Raw genomic sequence first — 26,729 nt, forward strand, 5'->3', positions numbered from 1 at the left:
TACTGTGGAGTGCTCAGACCAGCACAGGGTTTATTGGGAGTTGAAGGACACAGTGGGTTTGGCTTTCACATGCACTCAGCACCTTACTGTACATCACATTAAGGAGGGCAAGAGAATTCCCTAGTCTCCTTCCTCCTCTCCGTCCCATTCTCCCTTTTCCCCTCCGTTCCAACAAAGTGTGTGCGTGTTGTGTACTTGTGTTTACTTGTTCCCCGATGAAACGAACGGAGCATGACAGTCAGAGGATAAACAAAGTGCTGATGTCTGCGTGGGGCATTGTCTGGGAGATCATGCTAACAAGGAGGCACTTCATTCTGATTCAGACATTTTTTTTTTTTCATATCAAGTACACAGAAGAAAACAGGCTTGCGTGAGATCGGTAAGGACGATTAAATTACTGTTATCATTCCCTCACATAGGAAAATATCACATTCTTAAACAAGCAGAAGAGAGTGAGCTCTTCCTCCCTTTTAATTGGCTGTGCTACTGTAAGAAGGCCACTTCTTTGTGTGGTGTTGCGGGATCCTGGCGTCTTCCTCGCCTCTTCTGACACGAATGAACTCATAAAAAAACATTATTCCAATAAGATAAATCTTCCATGTAGCCATCATATACCCTGTGTCTTTAGATGATAGTTGGGGTGGGGGGGGGGGGGTGGGGGGGGACAAGAGGAAGACCCTTTTGATTGGTGAGGCATATTGGAGCACATGTAAGTAAATTTAACACAGTAAATGCAAAGGGGCAAAATGTAAAAACATGGACACCAGACAACAATGGCTATGCAGCAATATTTTGTATAATGGAAAAGGCATGGGAAGAGGAAGAACATCTCCGAACTGCAGAGTCAGTTGCAGACACTTGAACTAAACTGTAGAAAAAGAGCGGTGCGTGTGACAATAGTTTCAATACAATAATGTGCCTTAATGGTATAAGAGGTAAAACATCTTGACTGTAAAAACGTTGTCGTTTGGTGAAGAAACAGCATGACATTATTTTATATTGTGCAACTTTTAAGTCAGCTGAGTGCATGTGTTCCTCTCCACTCCATGGGGACTGTGCAGAAAATAAAAAAACAAGAGAGATTTCTGTACAGCATATCAATTAGGATTCCAAACTCCACGTATTCTCAAATATAAAGTGACACTGTAAACCAAGGGAGAGGGGTTCTCTCAGGTGTTGTACGGTATACGATGGTAACATCAGTGGAATGAGGTATGCAGAAGCAAAGGGATACAGCTGTCCATACTTACACTTGTCCATGCAATGAAAACACAACACAATTCTCACAAATCTGTGTGTGTGCGTGTGTGTGTGTGTGTGTGTGTGTGTGTGTGTGCTTTAAGCAATATGATATGTCTGCAGGCTCATATTTAGAGAATGTATATAAAATGGATCAGGCAACCCACATTCTGATCCTTGGTGGTTCTAAATGACGCCAAAAACCTTCAAAACCAACAAATCAACATGACAACAGTATCACATAACTAAACTGTAATCTTTGGCCTGAGTGTATGCAAGGCAATGTACATTGTGTGTTGAGGTTGTTGAGGTGATGTTATCAATTCTGAATGTTTATGAGTGATCTGAGGTATGGGAGGTGGGGAAAAAAGAGAGAAAGCATAAGAGAGAGTGAAAGTTGTAGAGGGGGTGACACATTGTGAGTGAGGGGTACAGATGGAGAGACAGAGATACCAGGAAAATAGGCCAGAAAGAAAAAAGATTGAGAATGAGCGAAAAAGGACTTCCTTTTTTGGAGAAAAAAAAAATCCACCAAGACCCCATCTTCTATTCCCTGTGGTGGTCTTTCTTATACAGTGGATCCCCTGAATATTAGCTTGTTTTCTTTTCTGTTTCATGAACGTCAGTGGCTCTGTTCTATAGTCCAGCAATCCTGAGGGTGAGTAAGGTTTGTCTGAATGTTTCCAAACGTCTCTGCAACATTGAGCATTCCTCTACAGATGCCCAGGGTCTCAGGGCCTGGTGTTGGTCATCGTCCCCCCTGGGTTGACCATTGGGCTTAGACGGGCTGTCTCCGGCTGCTGCTCAGGCCCGGCTGTAAACCAATCAGCAGTGGGGAAGCCCTTGGAGCTCCTTCCCTTTGTGTGTGTGTGGCTCCACACTGTCACTGTGCCACTAGGGGGCAGAGTTGGACATGGAGTCCACAGAGTTCACACTGGAAGACTGCACGCGACTGTGGGCGATGGACACCTCTGGGTGCTAGAGGAGAGAGAGAGAGAAGTTGTGTGAGTTAGTGTGTGCGTGTGTGTATGTATGTGTGTGTGTGTGAGAGAGTGTGTGTGTGTGTGCTCTCTTACATGCCGCCTGAAGATCCTGTCCAGCAGGCTGCGTCTGGGCGGTTCAGGCGGCTGATTCCAGTCCAGATCTGGGGGTCTCGTCCCTTGAGGCCCAAACACGTTCAAATCACTGAAGCACTCAGTCTCTATCATCTAAAGAGAAGAGAATAGAATACAATAGAAGAGAATAGAAGAGAAGAGAAGAGAAGAGAAGAAAAGAAAAGAGAAGAGAAGAGAAGAGAAGAGAAGAGAGATTTGGTAAACTTTGGCATCACTAAGTGACTTCTTCCAGCAGTTGCACAAACTGCACTGAGCATTTAAAATGTCAAATTAAGCGCACACTTACCTCATTCTGCCATGGGATGGAAACGCTGCCTGTAGCAAATTTGGAGTAGAAGTCATTGTCAGTTTGGTCCAAATTTACTCCCTTTACTGTGGAGAACTGCTCTATGTCCAAAACATCCTTACAGTACACGGCCCGCGGCTGGGAGAGAGGGATGACCACAGAAAATACAGGAGGGGAGAGGAAAAACAGCAGGAGAGAGGTTTACCATGTAGTCGTTTAATAAGATCATGGACTGATACTCCTAAAAACTAATGCAATGCAATAAATTATGTAAAAAAAACAATCATTGACCTTGTTCCCATGACGGCCATTTTGAACTTATGTCACACTCGGAGTGGGAAACTCTACCCAGAAGATTTGGCATAGTCAATGAAAACAAGGGCAGACCACAGAGACAAACCACATCAAAGAAGAAAATGTACGAAAAAAGGGAAGTTAGCTAACTTAGTATCTAGTTAGCTACTTGCTAAGCTACCTAGGCTGTAGTGGGCCAAATATATTACCTCTGGATTCTTGAGATCCATTCATTTCTTATACGTTTTTCAATGGGAAATCTGTGAAATGATAAATGTTTGTCCAATTCCCAATATTTGTATGATGTGCATCTTCCCATGACGTAAATTAAAAATGGCCGCTGTGGGAATAAAGTCGATTGCAGCATGCAGTGTGTCTTACAAAGTACTCACATCAGGCACAAAGGAAGGCTCCAGTATCCCAGCCTCCAACCTCTTGAAGTTGATGTTTTTGAAGAAGGAGTTGGCCTTCACACCCGCTGCTCCCTCTGCCTGGCACCCCAGCCTCTGCTTAGGGTCTTTGGTCAACAGCTGGACGGGTAGAAGGAGAGACGAGGGTACAAATTATTCACTTATTCATCCATCTATCCATACAACCATCTATCAGTCAGTCCTTACCATCCTACAGATGGCCTTAGTGTCCTCTGTAAACTTGTCGTTGTACTCCTCCTCTTCCTCCTGCACCCTCTTCTCCACCTCCTCCCGTTTCACTCGTTCTTTGCGCGCGCGGAAGGGCGATCGTCCGGCGGTCATCTCATAAACGAGGCAACCCAGCCCCCACCAGTCGGGACTCATCCCGTACTTCTCGTTGTTTATCACTTCTGGAGCTGGAGAGGAGGGGAAGGTAAAGGAATGGTAAATCCTGGTAAATTTACACGTGCAAATACTAATGTGTGTTGCGTTCTTTCTTACCCATGTAGCCAACCGTCCCCACCCTGCCTCTGATGAGTTCTCCTTCAGGCACTTTGATGGCCAGTCCCAGGTCAGAAATACGGATGTGTCCTGCAGTACAAAGGCAGTTGGCAGAAGTCAGTGGAGAACAGCACTGTATTTGACAGGTTTATCTGATCTCAAAAGCTGGGTGTACATTTTTTACTTTATACATGTATCCAGAGTAAAGTGCAGTATGTAGTATTAGTTTGAAAATGTCTATCAGCAGCAGAGCAGGAATGCGGCTGTACAATGCAATAATCAGAAATCCAAGCCAAGCAAGACATTGACATATGAAACAGCTTTTAGGACTCACCGTTGTCATCTAATAGGATGTTCTCTGGTTTCAAATCCCTAAAAATAACACAGCATGAGTGAAAAAAATCAACATTCAACACTGCATCAAGGATCAATCTATAAGATATTGATCCATAAGAGATTATCTGCATCTGATCTAAACAAGCACTAAAATGCAAAAAACAATGAGGATTTGATTAATACGTTGAGAATCTGATTTAGGTGAATTCCACATCTAAATGCACTAAAGATTGCATGACATTTACAGCTCTCTAGTACAAGAGATAGGATTCAAATGGCATTGAATGGAACTGACTGCTATCACAACCCAATCCACCCTTCAGATGTGCTACCTGTAGACGATGGATTCTCTGTGCAGATGCTCAAGGCCGCAGCAGATTTGAGCAGCGTAAAACTGGACCCGGTCTTTCTCGAAGCCTGGTGTGCCCATGTTGTAGATGTGAAACTTCAGGTCTCCACCGTTCATTATGGTCAGCACCAGACACAGAGCGTCTTTGGTCTCATACGCATACGCTAAGCTCACCTACAGGGAGAGACAGGAGAAGAGAACTGGTGTTTAGTGCTTAGACCTTAGTGTTGTGGAGGTTTTGACAAATAGGACAGAGGAGCAGACATGCATGCAAAGACAAAAAAGATAAGATAGAGTATACAGTTAATCCTGATGACTTTTATGCTCACTCACAACAAATCTGCTGTTGACTTTCTCTAAAATCTGTTTCTCGTTGAGCGCCATCGACTCTCCTTTCCTCTTCTTGATCCTCTTCTTCTCCAGCTTCTTGCAGGCATACATCTTCCCTGTAGCTCTAACCTGGCAGGCACACACCTGAGAGGGGAACAGGTGAAAACACAAAATATCAACTAACGCATAACCGTGATTTAAATCATGATCTTTAATACATTCATCATCATCAGCAACAATCAATCAAAAAGTGCATCTCTTACCTCTCCGAACCCGCCCTTCCCCAGCACTCGGTACTGTCTGAATGTGTCTTTAGTGATCGGTTGCCTGACAGAACACAGACACAGCAAAATCCATTAATAGACTCATATAGTATTGATTGGGGAAAAGAGATTATCTGCAGCACTCAATACCATCATGAGTCAGTTTCCTGTGCAGAGGGTTGGGCCTCTAGTACACAATTACACTTTCCAGACATGGAAACAAACGCTTTCAGGCAATCAAGGCTGTTCTGAAAGCCTGCTGTATACATGAATACTGTCTGATATACTGTATATTGGAAGCTATACGCTATATGTATAATGTTTTGCTTTGTGGAGTTATTATTGTTATTATTATTATTAGTTGTCTCAAGTGTCATCATTTCAGTGTTTTTGGACTCTATTCAGATCCATTTTTGTGAATGGGATTGAAAGGGGTTTTTAGATCCTATTTGTCAATCACTCTGTTCTTAAAATGGGTGAAATTATCTGAGTAGAAATTACTTATAATGAAGTTATTACATATTTTAACATGTTACTGAATTTCCAAAAATATATTTATTTTTTCACTGGAGCTTCAAAACGTATCAGAACCCACTTCAACAAATAAAGAAATGCATAACAGAGGAACCCATCAAAAGCAAAAAAGTGTTGGACTTATTTAAAGGCAATCATTTTACACACCTATTCATTTTCATGACCAGACCTACAGTATCTAGGGTCTGCTTTTACAGGCCTGGATTAAGAAATGGACATCTCTACTGAAAAGAATTTATTAAACTGGGACTAAGTTGAATACATGACTCTAAAATGGGTGGTAGATATGAAAAATGGTCCAACCGACCTCTCCAGCATCTTCCACTGCAGGAAGCGGTCAAAGTACATGCTGTTCTGGTAGTCAGAGAATGGGGCTCCGCTCAGGTAGTCATGGAGGGCCCTGGTGCCACACAGAACACAGCAGAGTACATTATATCATGTGAGATAAACAGCAACAGGCTCACTGAATCCATCAGTTATCATGAGAAAGAAAGGAGACAAGACAGAGAAAAGCAGGTGAGAGGCCAGCAGACAGGTGAGAGAATAAAAAAAGAGGTCTACAGTTGACTCACTTGCGACAGTCGCTGAAGATCTCCTTACAAGGGCTGAGCTCAAGGTTCTCTCTGCACTGGTCTGCATAGACCTCTGCTATGTCTACACACTGAGACGACTGCACCGACACACACACGCAGACACACACAGTGACGCACACACACAAGTACATCACTTTTTAATACATACATAACTTATTCATATTGCAAGGAATTCATGGTCGCAGAACATTACGTTCGTACACTTTGTGCAAACATTACGGGATTGTTTTGGTACACTCTGTGCTTACATTGTGTTGTTACACCCTTGGAAGTGCACTAAGTGTTAGGGAGGCTTTCATACTGTAGTAACACAGTGTTATTGTGTGCTTACAATACCTTTCCATGGGTTAATGCACAGGTTAATACACCAGTGATTGTTAAGTGTTATTGAATTCACTCATAAAAAGAATAAGACTATATCAGATAAAGAAACTTACTTGTTTTGAGAGAAACTTCTTGATGATCTGGTCGCCTCTGCTTTTTCTTTTTTCATCAGGTGTCACCTCATAGTCTTCCTAAACAACAAAATATGTTGTATTTTGTAATACATTGTATTATGTAACTCCTGTACAGGACATTGATATGCATATTTTGAGAGTTGAATTAGCTCAATTTCATGTGCCCAGATGGTGGAGTGGTTTGCTCTGTTGCCTCTGAGCCACATGGATACGCTTACTGGCCTAGGATCCGATCCCACCTGAACTCTCTCTCCTCTGTCTAGCTCTCTGCTATCCAACTGTCTGAATAAATAAAAAATGCCAAAGGTGAGCGGACTGCCCTCTCTACCTTTAAAAAAGCTTAACTTCTACTTGCATCTTATTGATTTGTATGGTGGAGGTAAACAAATTTACCCTTGGGTACTAATAAAGAAACCTTGACCTTGGAGTGGGTGCTGTGTCCATAAGCTTTGCAGTAAACCAACACACACAAACACACATCTCTCGCTGTATCTCTCTGTGTTTCTGTCACTCTCATCCAAACATATGGCGCTTTTTGGCTCCACATTTGACCATAGCCGTTGAGAGGAAGAGGTTTGGCCGTCACACACTGGACATATTGGACATCTCACCAAGGCAATGACATGAAAAGCACTCTGACGTATCTGAAGCCAGCACTTTTAAGTTCTCGAAAAGGGGAAGCAACATGGCGCCCGAGCTGCAAGCTGGCCCAACTCTTTCTGTCAATGGCTCTTTTCCAACATGGGCCTGTGTTGCCTGGCAACCGCGCAGTAAACACGGCGGGATTCCGCGAGGTCCTGGAGTGTCACAGTGTGTCACACCAGCGTCACCAGCTTTCCACTACAAATACACACACACACACTCACATATATATACATACACACACATAAGCTCATAGCTTAGGCAAAAACAGGCTTTAAAAAGCCCCGGCGTCACTGACACTCAGCAGCAGGACAAAGCAAGGCCAAAAGCCAAACAACCAGGTTGGTTGAATTGTCCAGAGTCCAGTGCTATGTGTGTTCAGTGGTATGGATATATAGGAGTATATAGGAGTGAGAGACAGGGAGTGAGAGTGAGAGAGTGTGTGAGAGAGAGAGAGAGAGAGAGAGAGAGAGAGAGAGAGAGAGAGAGAGAGAGAGAGGGAGATTGCTGCCAAGTGTTGATTAACTGTGGCTTTGTTGTCCGAGGCTCACAGAGAAATCACACACACACACACACGCACACACACACACACACACACACACACATACACACACACGCACAGAGTAAATGAGCTGTCTGACTCCAACCCTTGCCTGTGGGGGGGTCAGCCAAAGGGAAAAGAAGACGCCCCTTTAGCCTTTTGGAAGCAGAGGGGATCCAACACACACACACACACACACACACACACACACACACACACACACACACACACACACACATACACACACCTTCCCATGACGTAAGAGGAACCACAGGGACCCCCAAGCACATTCCTTCTTCTGTTACACACACCAAACCACACACTCTCTTCCCCCGAAACGCTGTGTTAGTGCCTTTTCGCGGCTTACACACTCATCCTCGGTATCGCACGCGTTTCCGCAGAAACAAAAAGACAGACTTTCTCATACCTCACATCATTTCACTGACTTCCTCAATTCAGACTTAATAAAGTGGCCGATCTACTAACTGAGTTCTTTGCATCCCATTAACCTTTGTCTCTTTGCAGAAGTGGGAAAATGCGGTAAATAAATTGTGACGAACTGAAATAGTTTTTACAGTAAACGGCGTCACTGCAAAGGCCCCACATGTGCTTCACAGATACACTACCAGTCAAAAGTTTGGACACATGAATGTACTATGTTGTATGTATTTATTTCTTAGACAAATATAAATAGTGAAGTTGATGCCTATGTATGAATTTCTTTCCAAAGCCTTTGCCTTTCCATCAAGGCAAAGGGCGGCTACTTTAAAGAATCTAAAATATAAGATAGTTTTGATTTGTTTAACAGTTTTTTGGTCACTGCATAATTCCATTTGTGTTATTTCATAGTTTTGATGTCTTTACTATTATTCTAAAATGTAGTAAAATGCGTGTGTCCAAACTTTTGACTGGTAGAGTACACACCCATTTGTTATATCACTCCCAGGCTCAGCTCATTGTCACTAAACATCAGTGTACGGGACACAAGAATGAGTGCAACACTCAACACGTAAGCACAGAGTTCATCACAACGGAGCGCAGGACCGGCTCTTGCGTGTGTTTGGCATGAGCTGCATTGAAGTAGTTTCCCCTCATAGAGTGTGTCGGTCATTTTTAGGGCGGACAGAGGGGGGTGGGGGGTGGAGAGGGGTGGGGGGCTGTCACTGCTGGGAGGGGAAGGGGCGGCGGTGTGGGAAACAATGCTGTCCTTTCTGGTCCCGTCACATGCCTGCAAAGATATTCTGGGCATTACTCTAAAGACTTAGATGTGTCATGTGGGAGGTATTCCGTCTAGACGCAGAGAAAGAAATGAGGAGGGGGGGGGGGGGGGGGGGGGGGGGGGGGGGGGTTTACAAGCGGTGTTAGGATTTGGGGGGAAAAAAAGGGGGATGATGGGGAAGGAGGGGGGAGGGGGGGTATAGCTGGTAGAATAATCACTACTCAGTTTAATTGTCTCCTCAACGCCACAGCACCCGGCGTATTTTTTCAGGCTACGCTGTAATCAAAGTGAGTGCATTGACAAAGTGCGTGTGTGTTTCTCCAGGAAAGAGAATGAGCATGCGTGCGCTTTTTCAGCACCACTCTGCATCACATTCACAGTTTCACATGTTCATACCTGGGAGCTGCGCAGTACAGCCACAGTCTTCTACTGTTGGAATTAGGAATTAGGGGTTAAGTGCCTTGCTCAAAGGTACTTTGATGGTAATTATTAAGAGAGGGAGAGAATTACTCATTCACTTTCCTCGCATTTTCTCTGGGATATTCTGGGATTCCAAACTGCAACTTTCCGGTCATAAGCCCACTGTGCGTGTGTGTGTGTGTGTGTGTGTGTATGTGTGTGCGTGTGTACCATTGCGTCCAGTAGATGGATGCATCGCAGCAGTTGAGGTCTGGTCTCACAGTACAGACGGAAGAGAAGCCGTCCAATCGGCTGCTTCTCACACAGGCTGACATAGTCCCTCTCTGCAGAAAGAGCACACACACACTTTGACACTTCCAGCCATGTCGACATTGACGGACAAACACACCCTCTCAGTGACACCCGCAAGACAGATGCGAGAATACACACACACACACACACACATAAACACGTACCGATGCTGTTGCCCAGCTCAGTGCACTGGCTTATATGGGGGAAGCGAAGGATCTCCTTCCATTTTTTACTCCTCCCCTTCCGCTTTCCTCCTCCACCTATGAAGAGAGATCAAGAGGTGGAAATGTTATATTAAAAGATTTGTCAAAGTTGATTTTCATCAGTGAAGAGCAAAAAGAGAGAGAAGAGAGAAAGAGAGAAGGGGGGGGCGTGTGGGTTCTCCTTTGACTTAAATCATAGTCTCAGTGTGTATATATAATTTATAGATTACGTCTCACTTCCTCCCCAAGTCCCTACTCTCTCTTTCTCCTGATTTTCTTACTCAGAAAGTAGAATGTGGCTATTCTTAAGGTGGAACAGTATGTGTTCAACTATGTGTGTGTGTGTGTGTGTGCGTGCGGACAGAAAGCCCATTCTGACCAGCTCAGTTCCCATCAGAACCCGGGACTCTGCCAGACTGGATTCCATCACTCTGAATAATCCTGCATCAGCTTCCTGCACCAGCATTACCCCGGCCGGGACAAAAGCATTTCTATCTCCCTAGATCTCTGAAAGAAAGTCCACAGACTCACTGCATTGGACTCTCCGGCAGCGCTAACATTTGGAATTCATGACGAAACTTTTTCTCATATTCTACTGATCTACTTTTCCCCACAGACGCGCCCACTTTTACGCACAGCAGTCCAAATCTTTTTTTTTTTCCCCTCTGTGGGCAGGAATGGTTTTCATGTCCAATCATCTAATAAATCATCCAATCATTGCAGACCTTTGGCGGCACCTTTGGTGTCCCACCACCTTCCCATTCCCCCCATCTAAGTCCTAACATCACCTCCCCCCTTTTTCCTCTCAACTTATATCAAAATCAGTCCAGCGGATGTGATCTAACACAACCTTGATCCACATTAGAGCGCTGACTTCACTCTGCTGCGTCAGCGAACATTCCAATTTGCCGTTCCCCTACGTCACATTCCTCCCACTTTTATTTTTTCTGACAAAATGCGAACCCTGAGCTAGTGCACTGACAGGGATTTCCTTCAAGCCCTCTCCCCGCAGTGGAAACTGGCTGCGAGGGCTGGCACAGCGCAAGCGGCAACTTTGAGAGCGTGAGAGAAAGAGAGGCAATGACAAGCGGACATCTTTAAGTAATAACCCAGGAATGCGGGAGTCGCTACGTCATGTTTGAGCCGCTCGCTTTCACAGCTTTTCCCATCAAATTACTGCCGCATCCCTCTCCCCTTTGTTGTATGGATTAATGTATTAATCTAGGCTACACACAAAAACATAAATGGAAGATTCTTATATTAACCTACCCTTGACATTATATTACATAGGGTTCCTGTACTCAATAAAACATCAAATTCAAGGACTTTTCAGTGACTGTCATGGTCTTGTTTGGTGAAATTCAAGGAGTCAATATCAGCATGTTTTTGGGTGAGACATGACACTGAGAAACAACGACAGAGACAAAATTAGAAAGGCCTCATTTTTTTGTTACTCCTAATCTTATTAAGTAGTTTCCTCAGGTTGTGAGGAGAGGTCCAGAAAGCTGAGGCATATTGATGAATTTGAATACTATAGTTTAATTTAAAAAACTTCAATGCCATCCAATTATTTTCAGCAACATTTAAGGCCTTGTTTTGTTTTCTCAAATCCATAATCTTTCAAGGATTTTCCTGGTCCATGGCCAGCCTGATTACATATTCATGCAAGGCATGTTTAGGCTTAATAGTCGTGTTTTCGGACAGAAGACGCAGCGTCAACACAGCTGACACGCAGAGACCGGGGCCTTGCAACAACAAACTACTATCAGCACAGACAAACTTCACTGTATTAATAACTCGGGTCAAAATATCCCCTAAGAGAATCATTAACTCCCAGCACCTGCTCCTCATTAACATCACTGTAGACCAAACAGGCAAACTTCCTTATTTATGAGCTAGCGGTTCTCTGAAAACTGTTAATATTTAAAGTGACGTTCCACAACAAAACTTTAGTGCTTTAGTGTGCTGTTGTGCGGTCCAACATTTTAATCTCTATTAACAAAAACATGACGTCTGCCAAAAAGCACAGCAGTAGGCTACAGTGAGCAGGGAAGGTCATTTCCCACTGGGGCCACCCATGCAAAAAAATGAATGCACTTGCGGTGCTGTAAGACGCTTCGGATAAAAGCGTCCACCAAATGGCATACATTTCCTGTGAAGGGTCAACCCCATGTCAAATGATTGTGTCCTCCACCCAGCCATTCAACTTGTACACAATGTTCACACAACCACAAATACTGTAGTTCCTCCTCTTTCTTTCTTTCTTTCTGTGTCCTGTTTTCTTTCTTTCTCGCTGCTCTCCAAACCTATATGATTTTTAATGTTCCATGCTCTCTCTCTTCGTCTCCCTCTCGCTGCTTTATGTAACTCGTCTCCCTCGCCGCCGTCACCTTGCTCTACTTCTCTGTGTCCTCTCACCCTGCCTCTCTCTTTTAATCTCTGACCCTGTTGAGGATTTTCTGTGTCATCATCACCACTGAATCATCACCACTTCGCCGCTGCCAGCCAATGACTGACCTCATTTTCTGCTCCCAGCCAATCAATCTCTCGCTTCGCTTCTGCTTTGCGGTCGGTTAAGGTCGCAGGTTTACAGCTTTACAGGCACAATAAACAGAACATCCCTATAGACGCGGTGGGTGTTCTGCACCGTGATTAAACACTGCATTCAATTAGGCGGCCCCGCCTAGCGACCTGGCTTGGCAAATGTGCCATATCTATCATGGTGAATAAAATATAAAGTGTGTGTGTGTGTGTGTGTGTGTGTGAGAGTGAGACAAAGGTAGGGTGTGGGGTGTTGGAGGGAGTCAATAGAGATGAAAATCATCCAAACTGCTTGGCGATCTCGACCAGAACCCTGTCGGCATGGTTAACTGTCCAGCTGTAACAAACTGCATTAGGATTTATTCCAGGAAGCAACGCTATAGCAGAGGCCTGCTGGGTGTAAAGACCTGAACATCCACATGCGGACACACCCACCCACTCCCACACACAATATTAGGCATAAATTATTCATCTCCTCATAACGGACTCATCCATCTGGATGTAACAAAGTCATTTCCTGTCCTGTCTGAGTGTCTTTGGATGTCTCTGTTGTCTGGACCTTTACAAAATAACGACCCCATTCAATTCAAATGAGTTTGAATTCTGTGTTGTGTTGGTGGCAGTCGGCTATATCTGCTAACTGAAAGGGAAACACTGACCCGGACCCGGACCTCCCATCCCTGTCTGGTGTGATTCTGGCAGTGTGTCACAGCATACAGTAGGTTTTGGTGGAAATATGCATAAGTATAGTAAATGTGAAACTATAAAGGAAACGCTGAGATTTCCAATCACGGTATTAAGCTAAAGGATAAAACCTCCTTTGGCGCGTTTTGTGTCCAGGTCAGTGACTCTCTGTCCTTGTTTAACAAAATTGGGCTATTAAAAGTATGAATATGGTCGTAAATGTCTTACATAAACCCTTTCGTCCTCGCTCCCTCATTTATTTTCTTCTCCATCAAACAGTTCCCTCTCTCTCTCTCTCTCACGGTCTATCACTTTCCCTCTCACTTACACACCAGCAGAAATATGCGCTGCAGCGCGAGTGCGTTGCGCACAGGAACTTGTCAGTCTAATTTGTTCCATGCGGGCAGTGTGGTCGCCGCCCTTTATTTATGTTTCTGCTTAGCAGCTCTGACATCATGTGAGTGAAGCAAAAATAAGGTCAGAGAGGGAACGACATCCGCCTGGCGCGACACCAGGGGGTTACCGGCATCCCAAACATCTGTGTGTGTGTGTGTGTGTGTGTGTGTGTGTGTCCGCAGAGGGTTTCACTGTGACCTCTCTCTAGTAACGTCCTCATGCTCAGTTCAACTGACTTGGGCACTCCTGCAGGCCCCGTCCATCCTCACATTCAAAAACAAATCCTACTTCACCGTGATGGAGGAGGTTATATTTATAATGTGTTGACAATTTGCAGGATTCGAGCTGTTAACCGGTTCATAACTCACACACTCATGCACACACACATCAATCGTTTAATCTACCTCCTCTCACACTGTCACCTCTGGCGTGGACGACCAGTCTAAACCACATCCTGAAACTGGGTGTGAAGCCGACATCTGCAAGTGAGAGTGCTGGCAGTGAAGAACCGTGTGAGAATCTGTTATTCTGTACACACCTACACCTTGAATAAAATGATAAAGATTTGGTTCTATTTCTGCCACTGCTCGTGCTCATCCCGCCGTACCGGCCCAAGCTTTCATCCTGGTTCACATACACCTGATTACCCCACTCCGGGTCATTCTCACGTCACCTGCTTTGCCTGATGTGTTAAATGTCGGCCCTCGCTGTTGAGTCATAGCACGGTGGTCACTGGTCAGCGTAGTGCCGACAAAGTGAAGCAAATAAGCACCAGTGGCTGCAGTCTAGGATGCAAATGCTATTGTTCTGTGAGGCCTCGCTCTTCCTTCTCTCTCACAATGTCTGCCTGTGTATTCCTTGGAAAGTATTTGCATGCGGCCTGCAGGTAAGGCTGCAGTTCGTATGGAGAATTGCTCTGTTTCCTGCGCATGCAAAACTGGAGAGGTAAATAACTCAACGAGCAGATAATCAAGCAAATAAGTAAGCTGGAATAGGTACTCAAAACATCCTCTTCCTGTTTCTGTTTCTGCGCAGTGACTCAACGGCGAGCGTTAGTTTCAATTTACCCCGAGAAAGATCAGCAAGACATCCTAGATTTCTATCTCTCTTACAGAACAAAGATTGGAGGGAGTTGCTTGGAAATACATCGCACCTTTTCCAGTTTGTGCTTTTGTGTGGATTGTGCAATAGGTCATCTGTGTGTGTGTGTGTGTGTGTGTGTGTACCAGTTAGTGATCACAAGACAACCAACATAAACAAAAATCAATTATATTTTCAGAAAAGCGTGAGTTTTTTTTTAAAAGTTTTAAACACCCTATCCTCATGTAACTGGCATTAGTTTGATACAATTTTATACAATGTATACTCTGAAATGTGACAGTTTTAAATCTTAAAAAAGTGGGTTTAGGTGGGTTTATCCTCCACCACACCCCTTCATGTAAGAACCAGTTACTGAGTAGTGGTTATCCTCACTTTTATCCTCATGTTTGAAAAGGCCATATTTTAGGGTTGGCTCTTAGGTTTGGGGTTAGTGTCAGAAGTAAGGTTAAGCAACTTTAGAAAAACAAATGCGTACTGTATGTTTGCGTGTGTGTGTGTGTGTGGTCTTTGTGCCACAGGAAGCCAAGGGAAACACTGGCCCGACCTGAGCAGAAGGAGAGGACTATGGGAGGAAGACGCTCTTTGTTGCCCTGTTCCACGATGATGTCATGTCAGTCCCTCTGTCCAGCAGCCTCATTACCAGCCTGAACCAGCCCCTCCGTCCATGTATTTATCTGTATTTCTCATTATCACAATAATAACGGGACGGTCCGGCTGTAACATCTGCTTACGTGCTCAGAGCAAACACGGGTGACGTACGGCCCTCTACCTGGCAACACCGGTCCATTCTTTCGGCTGCTACGGGGTCACATGTTAAACCACTTAATGGGGGGTCATAAACTCCAAATCAGTCATAGACAATAAAAAGGGAGATCTTATCAGCGGTGTCGGCGCTGGTGTACAGCTGTGTCCCGAGTGTGCTGCGTGGACAATGACATCTCTGTTTTGAATTTGGATTATATATATAGGCATATTGTTGACACCGAGATTGGGTCCAATGCACTTTCATTCATTCGTTCATTCAACTGCTGTTCAGTGGTTAATGATGTAGCATTACTTTCAACTGACATGATATATGAACCTTTGCTTAACCCTGACTAACAACGCACCTACACTATATTTAGCCTGAAAACTGTATGCTCCTCTGTTGAAGGTGGATTTAAAAACAATATTTCACCATAAATCCAGAGCGTGTGACATGTGGCCCATAGCTAGAGGATTAAGAAAAACGACACATATGCAACTAGTTTCCTCCTTTTTATGTGCATCGTGTCTCCTTGTAAACATTACTGTTATAAATAGCAGCGGTGCCCAAGGGCAGGAGCTGTGTGTTAATACAAACGGAGGTGGTCAAACCGGTCCGTGACCTCAGAGCTGATGAGCTGTGACAGTTGTCTCTGGAAGTAACTGTATGTGTGTGTGTGAGAGAGAGAGTGAGAGAGAGTGAGAGTGAATGAGCGACCGCGCGGGTTGGTGGTTAAGAGACAGACAGACAGACAGAAAGAGAGTGAAGACTTGACACAATAGCGTGCGTGCAGGGGCAGAAGTCTCACAGAGGCAGCAGAAGCGGAGGGTACATATCCTGTCTGGGAAGAGTCAGGTGCCACGAGCTTCCTGTTCTATAAATATACCAAATATGGAATGTGAAAAAATACACGCTCGTCCCAGCTCGCACATTCAATAGGCTGAAATTACATAACCCACCGGGCTGTCCGATCAAAGCGCCACACAACCCGGGGCACGGTGGGTAATACGCGCTGTTTGCTCATCCATAAAGCTCCGGGAGGACAGAGCATAGTCCACATGGAACTACAGCCATAATAGGAAGTGAATGTTCCTACGCGCCGACACGGTGTTAGTTTGTTTGTTCACCTCCATAAATGTTTTGACAGAGTAAGCGTTATGGTAATCGAATCCTAACTCTCCGTTCGGGACAGTTTTATTTCTTCTACCATGCAGAGAGAAACTTAGTGAAACAACAACAGAAGTGAAAAACCCTTCCAAGTTCAGGAAGGTGCATCCAATGAAAGCAATAAAAGTTGATCCAACTTATCAAACTGATGGAATGTACGATCCACACACACACACACACAAACACAAACACAAAAACTCATCCCGGAAATAGGGTTAAAGTGATTACATTGCCCTTCTCAGGCTGTCCCTTTCCTCTCCAGCTGTTCTCCATTTCCTTTTCTTTCTCTGTCTCTCACACACACACACACACACACACACACACACACACAGGCAGACACCTCCTCTTCATGGAGATGTTTGCTCCACACCTCACTCTTATGTTGACATTCCATGTTCTTTTGTCCTCGATCTCTTATTATGGCAACATCCTCAGAAAAAAAAAAAGAAAAAGATACAGGACACTATCCGCGTGACGCTTCTCTACTCTTGTTCCTATACAGCCATGGCTTCAATGTGTGTGTGTGAGTGTGTGTGTGTGTGTGTGCGTGTGTGTGTGTGTGTCAGGGTAAGAAATTAACTTTTTTCAGAGGGCCGTTTTTACCCCCTTGATCTGATGTTCAGGGGAATGTGGGAGTCTCGTCAGTTGAGTTTTTTCTCTGAATATCACCCCCTCCCCCCGGCTGTGGTAAAACAAATTCACCTCCAACGGCCTTAATACGCCGTCATACATTTGCATTGCATATTAGCAATTAAACACTCAATTTGTAGGCTACAACTAAATTTGTTTTAACTTCCTTCCCACTGCTGGAAACAGAAGAGAATAGTGCTGTTTTCCCCTCTTTCAGCCTCCAAACAGTGCATCTTCCACCCCTCAACTGTTGTTTTTTAAGATAATGGTTGTGTTATTTTTTGTTGACACTGTGGTTTGTGTGGGATCGCTGTTTTCTTCTTCTGCTGGCTGCATTTTCAGACTGTTTTCTGATCAAAACCAGCTCCACATCTTTTTAACCCAGAATGCATTGGAAAGAATTGTCCGGTCAAAGGCTCACATGTGAATACTTGACAACTCAACTAAAAAACAATTGAACAGGATGAAATGCAAAAAAAGGGTACTCCTAATTATCGCGGGGTATTTTTTGCCCACTCAAGGCGCTGTCATTTCTGACCCTGGTGTGTGTGTGTGTGTGTGTGTGTGTGTGTGTGTGTGTGTGTGTGTGTGTGCACGCGTGTTTGCATGGATGTGTTGAAAGTGTGTTGAACAAGTGCACAGTCTGGCCTTCAGCCCCTCGTACACAGCAGATGACATTAGGGAGTGAGCTACAGCGGATACTGTATTGATTATTCCACAATTAATGAACATCAAATATTCATCGGATGTGGTCCATTAAAGAGGTACGGCGGCAACACAGAGCATGGGGAACACATCTTTCAGGCCCGAGTGTATCAAGATGCAATAAACTGCAGCATAAGGAGTCAACTGTCTGCCTTAAAGCACCCCCCCCCCTCTTACATTGATAGTCTATAGGCCTACATCATCAATTTGTGATGTTCAATGCATTCCAGGAGTTATTTTGTGATGAAGTGATGTACTTTACTTTTTGGGTGAACCCACTTTCCCACAACCTGCCTCGTCTACTTCTACTTCGGTTAGTGATTTCCTACATTTCCCAGAATGACTTTCACCACCCCCCGGAGAACGGGCCTGGGCTCGTTCCACTCAGCTGTGGGTTATAGGTGTAGGTGGAGAGAGCGATGCCGGCAGCAACAGTAAGAGCAAGACACAAAGTTTTACCAGTTGAGAGAAAGAGAGAGAGAGATAGAGGGAGAGTCGCGCCCCTTTACTCAAAACTCAACATGTCTTGTGGCTGCATTGCATTCTGGTCTATCGAGGCTACTGTCAGTGGAAAAAGACATACAGGTGAATTGGAGACATGTATATGATATAGTACCTGTCGTCCGCACCACTTTCATCTAGTAGTTTCTATGTCTAAAGATTGTACTTCTAACATATAAACAAGTAATATTAGACCCAGGTTATATAATTTCATTTTGTGTCGCGGTTCTAACTTCTCAAGTAGTAATTTCATCTGTTTGCATTAATGATATTAAGAGCAAGTAGAAAAATCCTGACTGCCGGTAGTGACAGCTAGCTGGAGGATGACCGAACTTGTACGGAGGCGTGCATGCAAGAAAGTAAAAAAAAAGTTCAACCAAAGAGAAATATCGCTTTAACAATCAAAGTGAATCATCTGTGAGTATACTGTTAAATATGAGGTGTGTAAGATTGGGCCACGAAGAGCCCCGCAGCTATTTGCGATAGACTTTCTTTCCTAATCCCCTCTTTCCCCCCGTCTGTCTCCAGGCAAACAAACAGAAATACCCGGCGAGGAAACGACAGGCTGTTTTCCTCTCGCGTATTTTACTCTCCCCTCCATTAATGCTCTCCAGTTGTCTCCCCAATAAAACTCAACGGCATTATGTCATGGCTCAGTCCTTTCAGACGAGTCCTGGGGGAGGAACACTCCAGGCAGTGTTTGTGTGTGTGTGTGTGTGTGTGAATGTGTGTGTGACAGAGAGAGAGATAAAGGGAAAGAGACTAGGGAGACTAGAAAGTCTACTGTACATCATCTCAGACTGCTTCTCCTTACAGTCGTCGCAGCTGACAGGTGACGGACCAGACAGGACTGCACGGGTGTCAGCAAATGAATCAGTGTTGTGTCTCTCTGTGTGTGTGTGTGTGTGTGTGTGGAGGATGAATGGCAGCAGTTCAGTCGAGGTGTAGATTTTAAATGCGTTTCAGCCTACACACCTCTTTAGGAGCATACGGTTAGTCTTCGTATCATCTGCAGCTCCCCCGGCTTGCTGAGACTTGCTTTGGCATCATGTGATAAAGCCACACACACACACACACACACACACACACACTCACACACACTGCAAGAAAAGCTCCCAGACACTGCGCATGTTGAGAGCCCACACAAATGGCCTATAGTGTACGGAGAAATAGTTTACGCCTGTTATCTTATATCATACAGCTTACTGTAATCTCAGATCAGTTGGCCTGTGATGTTTGCTCTAATCAAATGTCCTTGAGGAGTCCAGTGGGAAGAAAAAACAGATTATGGGATTGGTTCCAAACACAGCAGAATCCCATCAGAGTTTGTTGTAATCTGAATCTAGGACTCCGACAATACTATTGCACTACTGAGGAGAATCCTAACTGATTGGATTCTGCCATACTTAGGAACTAATCATGCAAGATTTTCCCTTTGGATTCTCCCGTTATTGTTTTAGCATACAAATGAATCCTGAATGTATTACTATTAGTCGATTAATCAGTTAGTCAATCGACGGAAAAGTAATCGATTATAATTTTGATGATCGACTAATCATTTATCAAGTAAAAATACAAATATTTGCTGGTTACAGCTTCACAAATGCTACGATTTGCTTGCTTTTCTCCATTTCATATCATTATAAAGCTAATACTTTGGCTTTTTTTGGCTGCTGGTCAGACTAAACACAATTTAAGAGATTAGGGTTAATGAACATAAATAATGAACACAACACAATAATGAACATAATCCGTAGTTGCAGCCCTAAAATCCCTAAAAGGCCAGATAACATTTTAAACTATTATTAAAATCGGATTTTGACTGCTAGTAGGCCATCAAATGATTCTGACTCATAGTATGTAGGGTGACGAACAAGATGACATACTTGCTTTATTAAAAACAAAAAGACAGACTTCTGACTGAAATCTGCCTTTGAAAACAGCCAAAATGATGTCATTCTAAAAGGATACCAGCCTAACATCATTCTTTCAACAGGTCCGTCTCTCAATCGAATTACCGCATTTAATTCTTTGTGTGTGGGAATGCCAAGGGTGAAACAAAGGACAAAGCAAACAGCTGCCATATTCCCATCATGTCTCACCTTAGTTCAACTGCCTGGGAATAAATGACGACTTCTAATCTGAGTAAATCCTTTACTACTGTGTGGCCTCAGGTCATTCTACCTGCACGCCTGTACCACTTTCAGATTCCCACGTTTGTGTCTGTGGCGTTAATGTAGTGGCTGTGCCAAGCGCCTTGTTGTACTGAATTCTACAACAGATGGCGATGATGAAATCTTTGATTCAGCTTGAGTAAATATATCCAAAACACACGACGTGAATCAGAAATGCTAAGCCGCCGAGCAGCGGGGTGGAATTCGGTGGAAGCGGCCGAACCCCGGCTCTGTTACTGCAATTCCAGAAAGGCATCTGGATTCAGCCGTGCAGTTTTCCCCTTACTCTCATTCAGTTAGACAGCCGATGACGTTCGCTCGCCTGGCTTGGATTCTACGACTGCTGCCAGCAAGAGTTGTGAATGGGGAAGCAGGCAGAGGCAGACGCACACACACGCATGCACACACACACACACACACACACATAATAAGCTTAGGGTCTACTGCAGGATGTTACTCTCGTCAGAGTGGCTGAGCTCAGGTTACATTTAAACGAAGGAATTCATCTGCCCCCCACCCCACCACTCCACCCCCATGCTACCACACACACACACACACACACACACACACACACACACACACACACACACACACATACTGTACGCACACACACACACACTCACACACATGCATGCCCACTCCACAGCAGCACAGAAAATGACGCTGGAGTGACGCCTCCAAACGCTGCTGAGAAAGATACACCTCTGCTCCTACTGTTACATAATAGCCGTTCAGAGTAGACTGGCCTGCTCACCATTAGAGCTGCTCACACAGCCTACCTATGTAAACTACCATTAAAAAGGGCTATCACACTCACCATCACCCACTTAGACAAACAGCCGTGTCAACCACGGGTGTCTCATGACCCCTGAATAATTCACTAGAACTGTTTGTATCTGCTGTGACCCCCAATATCCTCAGCGGACAAAGAGCACACAGATAGTAGAGCTCTTAAAGTCTTTTATCCGCCGCATCAGAATGGGCTGCTGCTCTGACATGCTTAATGGGAGCTGTCAGATGATACTCAGATGATGACCATGCTGAAGATTGGGTGTTTCATTTCGCCGCATACTCATCATCCATACAGTATCTTCCGCTGGAGACCGGAGGGCGACTCCACAGGAAGATGGAGCTCGGATGGCAATAGCCCACTCAGTCTGTTATGTAACGATCAATTTGATTAAATGGCTCACAGGCTCTATCTAACTGATAGCGTATAATACTGTTTGGCTTTATTTGAGATAGCAGTCAAGACTACTTAACATGATGCTGCAATACGGTCGTAATTGTTCGGATTTCCTGTGGAAGGCCGGGCCGGCGGAGATCAACTTGTGTTCTTTTTTCCACATTGTGATTAACATGGAACAACGTATTGATCGTAAATCCTCTTTGATCCCAAAGTTCTGACTGTGTCCCGGCTGGTCTTAATCCGCAAGGAGTGCTTTCCCATCTCTACCTTCCCTTGGCGTAATCAATGACGACAGAATCGCAAATGGCAGAATGTGGGCCGTAACAAACCAATATTATCAGATCACTCGTCGACGAAAGAGAGGAGAGAACGAATGATGCATTTTCCGATGGCTGGCACAAGGCCTCGGCCTGTTTGGGACTCTGGCCGGGGGATATCAATAGCTTTTTATTTCTACGCTTGACTGCCGCTCGCACTGTTTTACTGATTTGGGAAGTGTGAGGACGCTGGCATAAACAGGCGCAGACTGCAGTGTAAACTGGGCCTTCCTGTTGTGAGTGTGTCCCTGGGAGCGTTTGGACAGGGGATGCATGCCTCTCAGTTCAGCTCTGGCTCAAGACACACTCATATAAACAAACAGGAATAAACACTCTTTCTTCGCTCCATTCACATTCTCTCCCTGTCACTGGTATGTGTCCTCGAGTGAGCCGCTGCATATACTGTATTCTGGCATGCATGCGGGTGAGCAATGGGAGAATTTACAGAAACACACTCTTGAACTAACACAGGGATCAGACCTCCAACGATTCAAACAGTTGTGGGACACAACAAACAAGCGCTCATAACAATCTGTGACACAACGGTCGATCCATTCTCACGCAACTGCATTTACAGGGCAAAATCCACTGATCAGGCTTGAAAGCCGTGTTTCAGCTATTCGCTCAAAGACGCACCTCATCCCTTAATATGAAAATGTAAAGGCCTTTCTCTCCCCCACATAGTGAGGGCAGGGACTGGATGAGCACCACTGGAGCAGCTGGGACAAGCAAGATCTGACATGGGTCATTAACTGCTCTTATTAATTCATGAAGCTTAATTCGCCCGGCCCAGCCCTCCTCTAGTCTCATAAAGCACCAAGTCTCAGCTGCAGACTAGACTAGCACATCCTTCCCGTTAAGGTTTTGACAGCAAGTCAGCTCCCGGTTTTACTGCGCTCCTTTACTATTCCATTTTAATTCCCACCAAACTCTGATTGCCCTCTGTGCAGATTGTCTCTGTCCCTAAGTATGTCATCACTGTGAGATAACTGTGGCGATGCCAGAAGCGCACCGTCTTCTCCTGCGTCACTTTGCGATTCCACAGAGACTGTTGCCACATTACACCACGTGCATCTAAAGTTGTGTATATCAGTATGTTTCATGGGAACACGGCCTTCTCAGTCACCGTGTCTTATTCTGAAGAACTGGAGGATAGGCTTCCAGAGAAGTGTGACGCTGGAGCATTCCTGTATTAAACTTTTGGTTCCATAAAAGCGGGGTCCAAGGGCCTGCAGGGGTCCAGGGGCTCCCAAGTAAACTGAGGAATAGGGATGGGACGATATGCTCATCTCACGATACGATCTGATACAACCACGATACGATGTAATAAATAAAAGTTCAGTGACAACAAAGTCTGATTCTGCAGAATTTTGTTTTTTACTTCACAAATCTTTCTAGCGATGGCACTGGCTTGCTAGAATGTAAACATTAATTTAAAAATGTCATTCATTACAAAGTGCAGATAATATAATTTGGATAGAGAGCTTGTGAAATTGTGATGGTCAAGCCGTCTCATTTGTGCTTACTACAGCAGAATAAAATGTAGCTAATATCGCGATTCATTTTTCTGCCCCACGATACGTATTGTCACATTTTTGTATTGCGATATGAATTTCGATATATCGTCCCATCCCTACTGAACAATAATTCAATTCCACTGCAATTTAATATATATGTATTTCCTATATAAGAATGACTATTCTAATCATAGGTTACCTTCGCACATACAAGGTTTACAGTTATAGGCTATTATTCAATACTAACAACATAAATCTTCCCTTATGGGGATTCCTGGGACAAAATCTTATCAACTAGCGGTTTCTGCGCCTAATGTGTGTCTATTTTGGGGCCTGTGACATGAGAATGCCTGAGTCCCCCTGCTTTAAACAGCAGTTACATGACAGTTATTAAGATATGTTTTCATTTTTGACTGCAGAGTCAAACCACTGAGAATCCTTAAACAACCTGTAATACAATTGAACATACATATAACCCATACATTGTGTCAGTGCATCCCATTCATTAAAAAGATCAAGTGCAGCCTAAAATCTAACAGTATCATGGATTGCCCCCTGTGCAGAAGTCAGGGTCGTGCTGAGGGCAGGAGGAAGGCCTGGAGCCAAACATCATGCAGTCCTCCTCTCTGACTCCAACAGCATCTGCACATCTCACACATTTCTACACTGACAACCCGAGTCCGTGCGGGCCCCGTCGTACATTTCAACATCAGTCACGTCATCAGATCACCGTTCAAATGCCAACCCTGCTCGTATATTGCCTCTGTAGATAGGAGCCATCCCCTCCTTCAGTATGTGCCTCAGCATGTACAATGTTGCGAAAGAGCGCATTCATCTGCACAGACAGCGAAAGCGGATGTGGGAGGCTGATTTTTTTCTCTCTCTCCTTATATTTGGGTAAAAACACGTAGGATCTGTCAATTTCGATGAAGATAAGAAAAATATATCTATGAGCCTGGGTTAAGGTTAAATGTGATAAACAGTCAGCAGAAGAAGACATAAGCGTTATCCAATGAGATATATTGCCTGTAACATTGCATAAGGCTACGTGTGGGCCTTTTTTATGTTGCATCTGTATAATTTACCTGCTGTATGCTGTAATGGGCCATACAGTCTGCAGGCTACCTAGAGGCTCTGCCGTCATCCTGTGCCATTATTCCCACCTTTTTTGCATACTGTGCGCAAAATGTGAAACAGCCAGGCCTAGTTTCTATTTGCATAGAGGTCCTTTATGTGAAAACTTACCCTCTCTCGCTTTTAGCAGTACAGTGTTGGCTACTATGTTCTCCAGCTCCATCAAAAAAATCCTAAATGAAGAGCTTTTCGGCACACAAACGTCTGCAGTGGAAACAGCGTCCTTCAGATTGCAGGCTGTAAATATATTGTTTTACTCCTCGTCTGTATCCGAGCAAATTTCACTCATATCAGAGTCGTAGGGGATAAAACAGGATATCATAGATTTGCTTGCAATGTAAGCTGGGCATGGTTCTTGTTGTGGGCTGGAAGTGCGGCGCTGCATTTCTACTCCAATCCCCCCAAAACCGTTCCATGCGTAATTTGATGCGGAATCTCTCCGATGCAGAAAATATCAGTTTAGAGGCACCAATGTAACCAAACCATGTCCTTTAACGCATTTCTAACAGCGGAACACTAGGCTACTACCAGCTTTACATTACAACAGCAGGGGTTGGCTGAGTGCACCAGAGAGGACATCGGTGCGCCCCCCTCCCCTCTTGGTGCGTAATCAAAATGGGCTGGGCCTGTCTGAGAGCTGCGTCAAGCCGGACGGGGACAGACAGAGCGAGGCCGGAGGTTATAAGATTCTGCCAGCAAAATAAAAGCGTAAAACGTGTCAATTAAAAAAAAAAGAATAAATAAAAATAAAACCGTACAGGCATATAGGATGAATCGTAGGGGAGGGACCCGACCTGTAAAAAACAATAAGGGAGACACCACATAAGGAGACTTCCCATCAACACAAATGTTAAGATTCATGTCTTTTCCCACTGAAGCTATTAGAACTTTTCTTGTATTCTGACAATTAATGCGACATCTTTGTTGTTGATTATTAGAAGTACACAACTACTGAAATCCACTTGTCTTGAACCACTGAAACGCTGATTCCCCTCCCTTGTTGCCAGGTTGGAACTTCACTTTGTCTCTATGTCGATGATGTATTGTTCTTTCTGAATACGCTGTACAGATAAAGAGAAGGGAATTGTGTTTTATCTTCAACAGACAGACCTAAATTTACATTTGATAACCCTGGTTCTATGGCAATAGTGTGATGAAAACTGTTCATTTTATTTGAAATAAATATATTTTCTTTTTGGTGAAGCAAGAATACAGGAAGTCAGAGACCCATTGTATTTACAACCTGTGAGCTGACATTAACCGTATTATCAAGTAGGAAGCTTGTATCTTCCGCCTTTCTCATGTAACCTGAATGCAACATTATGGTGCATGGTATTTCCTAATGAAAGAATGACTTATGGTGAGTAAATTTAAAACTAAAAAAAAAAAAATTATGACTTAAACACATATTAATGCATAAATGTGGCACATTTGTTCCAGAATAACTGAATTATCCTGCTTATATGTGTGTGTGTGTGTGTGTGTGTGTGTGTGTGTGTGTGTGTGTGTGTGTGTGTGTAGGGCTTCCAAAAACTCACAGATACAAGACACCATGTAAGGCCTGTTTTAACCGATACAAGTGGCACAAGTGTTCCTGAAGGCAATGAGACCTTTATTTTGAAAAATTTGACTGGAACTCTTATTTATAAACTTTGTCTCGCTTGACACTAGGCTCTCTCGGTGAGAAAGGCTTTTTGCTTGTCCGCTGCACAATCTCTCCACACTCAAAATCTCATCATAAAATGCATCTTGGCAGGAGGATACTGAAACTGAAACCTGAAACTGGTTGCATGATAACGGTTAAATTCGCATGTTTACTGTGAGCGTTCATACCACTACCGCACGCCCCCGCCTTACCCACTCCCCCAGTCTAAAGGGCGGATTCAAGCGGTCATTTCTGCCCG

General features: G+C 44.2%; 1 protein-coding gene across 1 annotated transcript; it reads right to left on the minus strand.

The window, feature by feature from the left end:
- Window positions 1-25,354, minus strand: grk5l (G protein-coupled receptor kinase 5 like). Its single transcript, XM_071923736.2, has 16 exons — window positions 24,937-25,354; window positions 9,986-10,081; window positions 9,741-9,853; window positions 6,688-6,765; window positions 6,230-6,327; window positions 5,965-6,057; window positions 5,124-5,187; window positions 4,864-5,004; window positions 4,514-4,704; window positions 4,180-4,217; window positions 3,846-3,935; window positions 3,552-3,760; window positions 3,327-3,464; window positions 2,641-2,778; window positions 2,316-2,447; window positions 1-2,217 (listed from the first exon to the last, which is right to left on the minus strand). Exons 1-16 carry the CDS (start codon window positions 24,986-24,988, stop codon window positions 2,134-2,136), a joined length of 1,755 nt encoding a protein of 584 aa, XP_071779837.1. The 5' UTR covers window positions 24,989-25,354; the 3' UTR covers window positions 1-2,133.
- Window positions 25,355-26,729: the final 1,375 nt, after the last annotated feature.

Source organism: Centroberyx gerrardi, chromosome 8, assembly GCF_048128805.1.
Source record: "Centroberyx gerrardi isolate f3 chromosome 8, fCenGer3.hap1.cur.20231027, whole genome shotgun sequence".
Taxonomy (NCBI): domain Eukaryota; kingdom Metazoa; phylum Chordata; class Actinopteri; order Beryciformes; family Berycidae; genus Centroberyx; species Centroberyx gerrardi.

Bases quoted from the DNA above. Each gene is read 5' to 3' on its own strand.
- grk5l (XM_071923736.2), bottom strand. From the start codon at position 24,988: ATGGAGCTGGAGAACATAGTAGCCAACACTGTACTGCTAAAAGCGAGA. The intron at 10,082-24,936 runs GTAAGTTTTCAC...CTCTCTTCATAG, and splicing joins ACTGCTAAAAGCGAGAGAGG to GTGGAGGAGGAAAGCGGAAG. The intron at 5,188-5,964 runs GTCGGTTGGACC...GTGTTCTGTCAG, and splicing joins CAGTGGAAGATGCTGGAGAG to GCAACCGATCACTAAAGACA.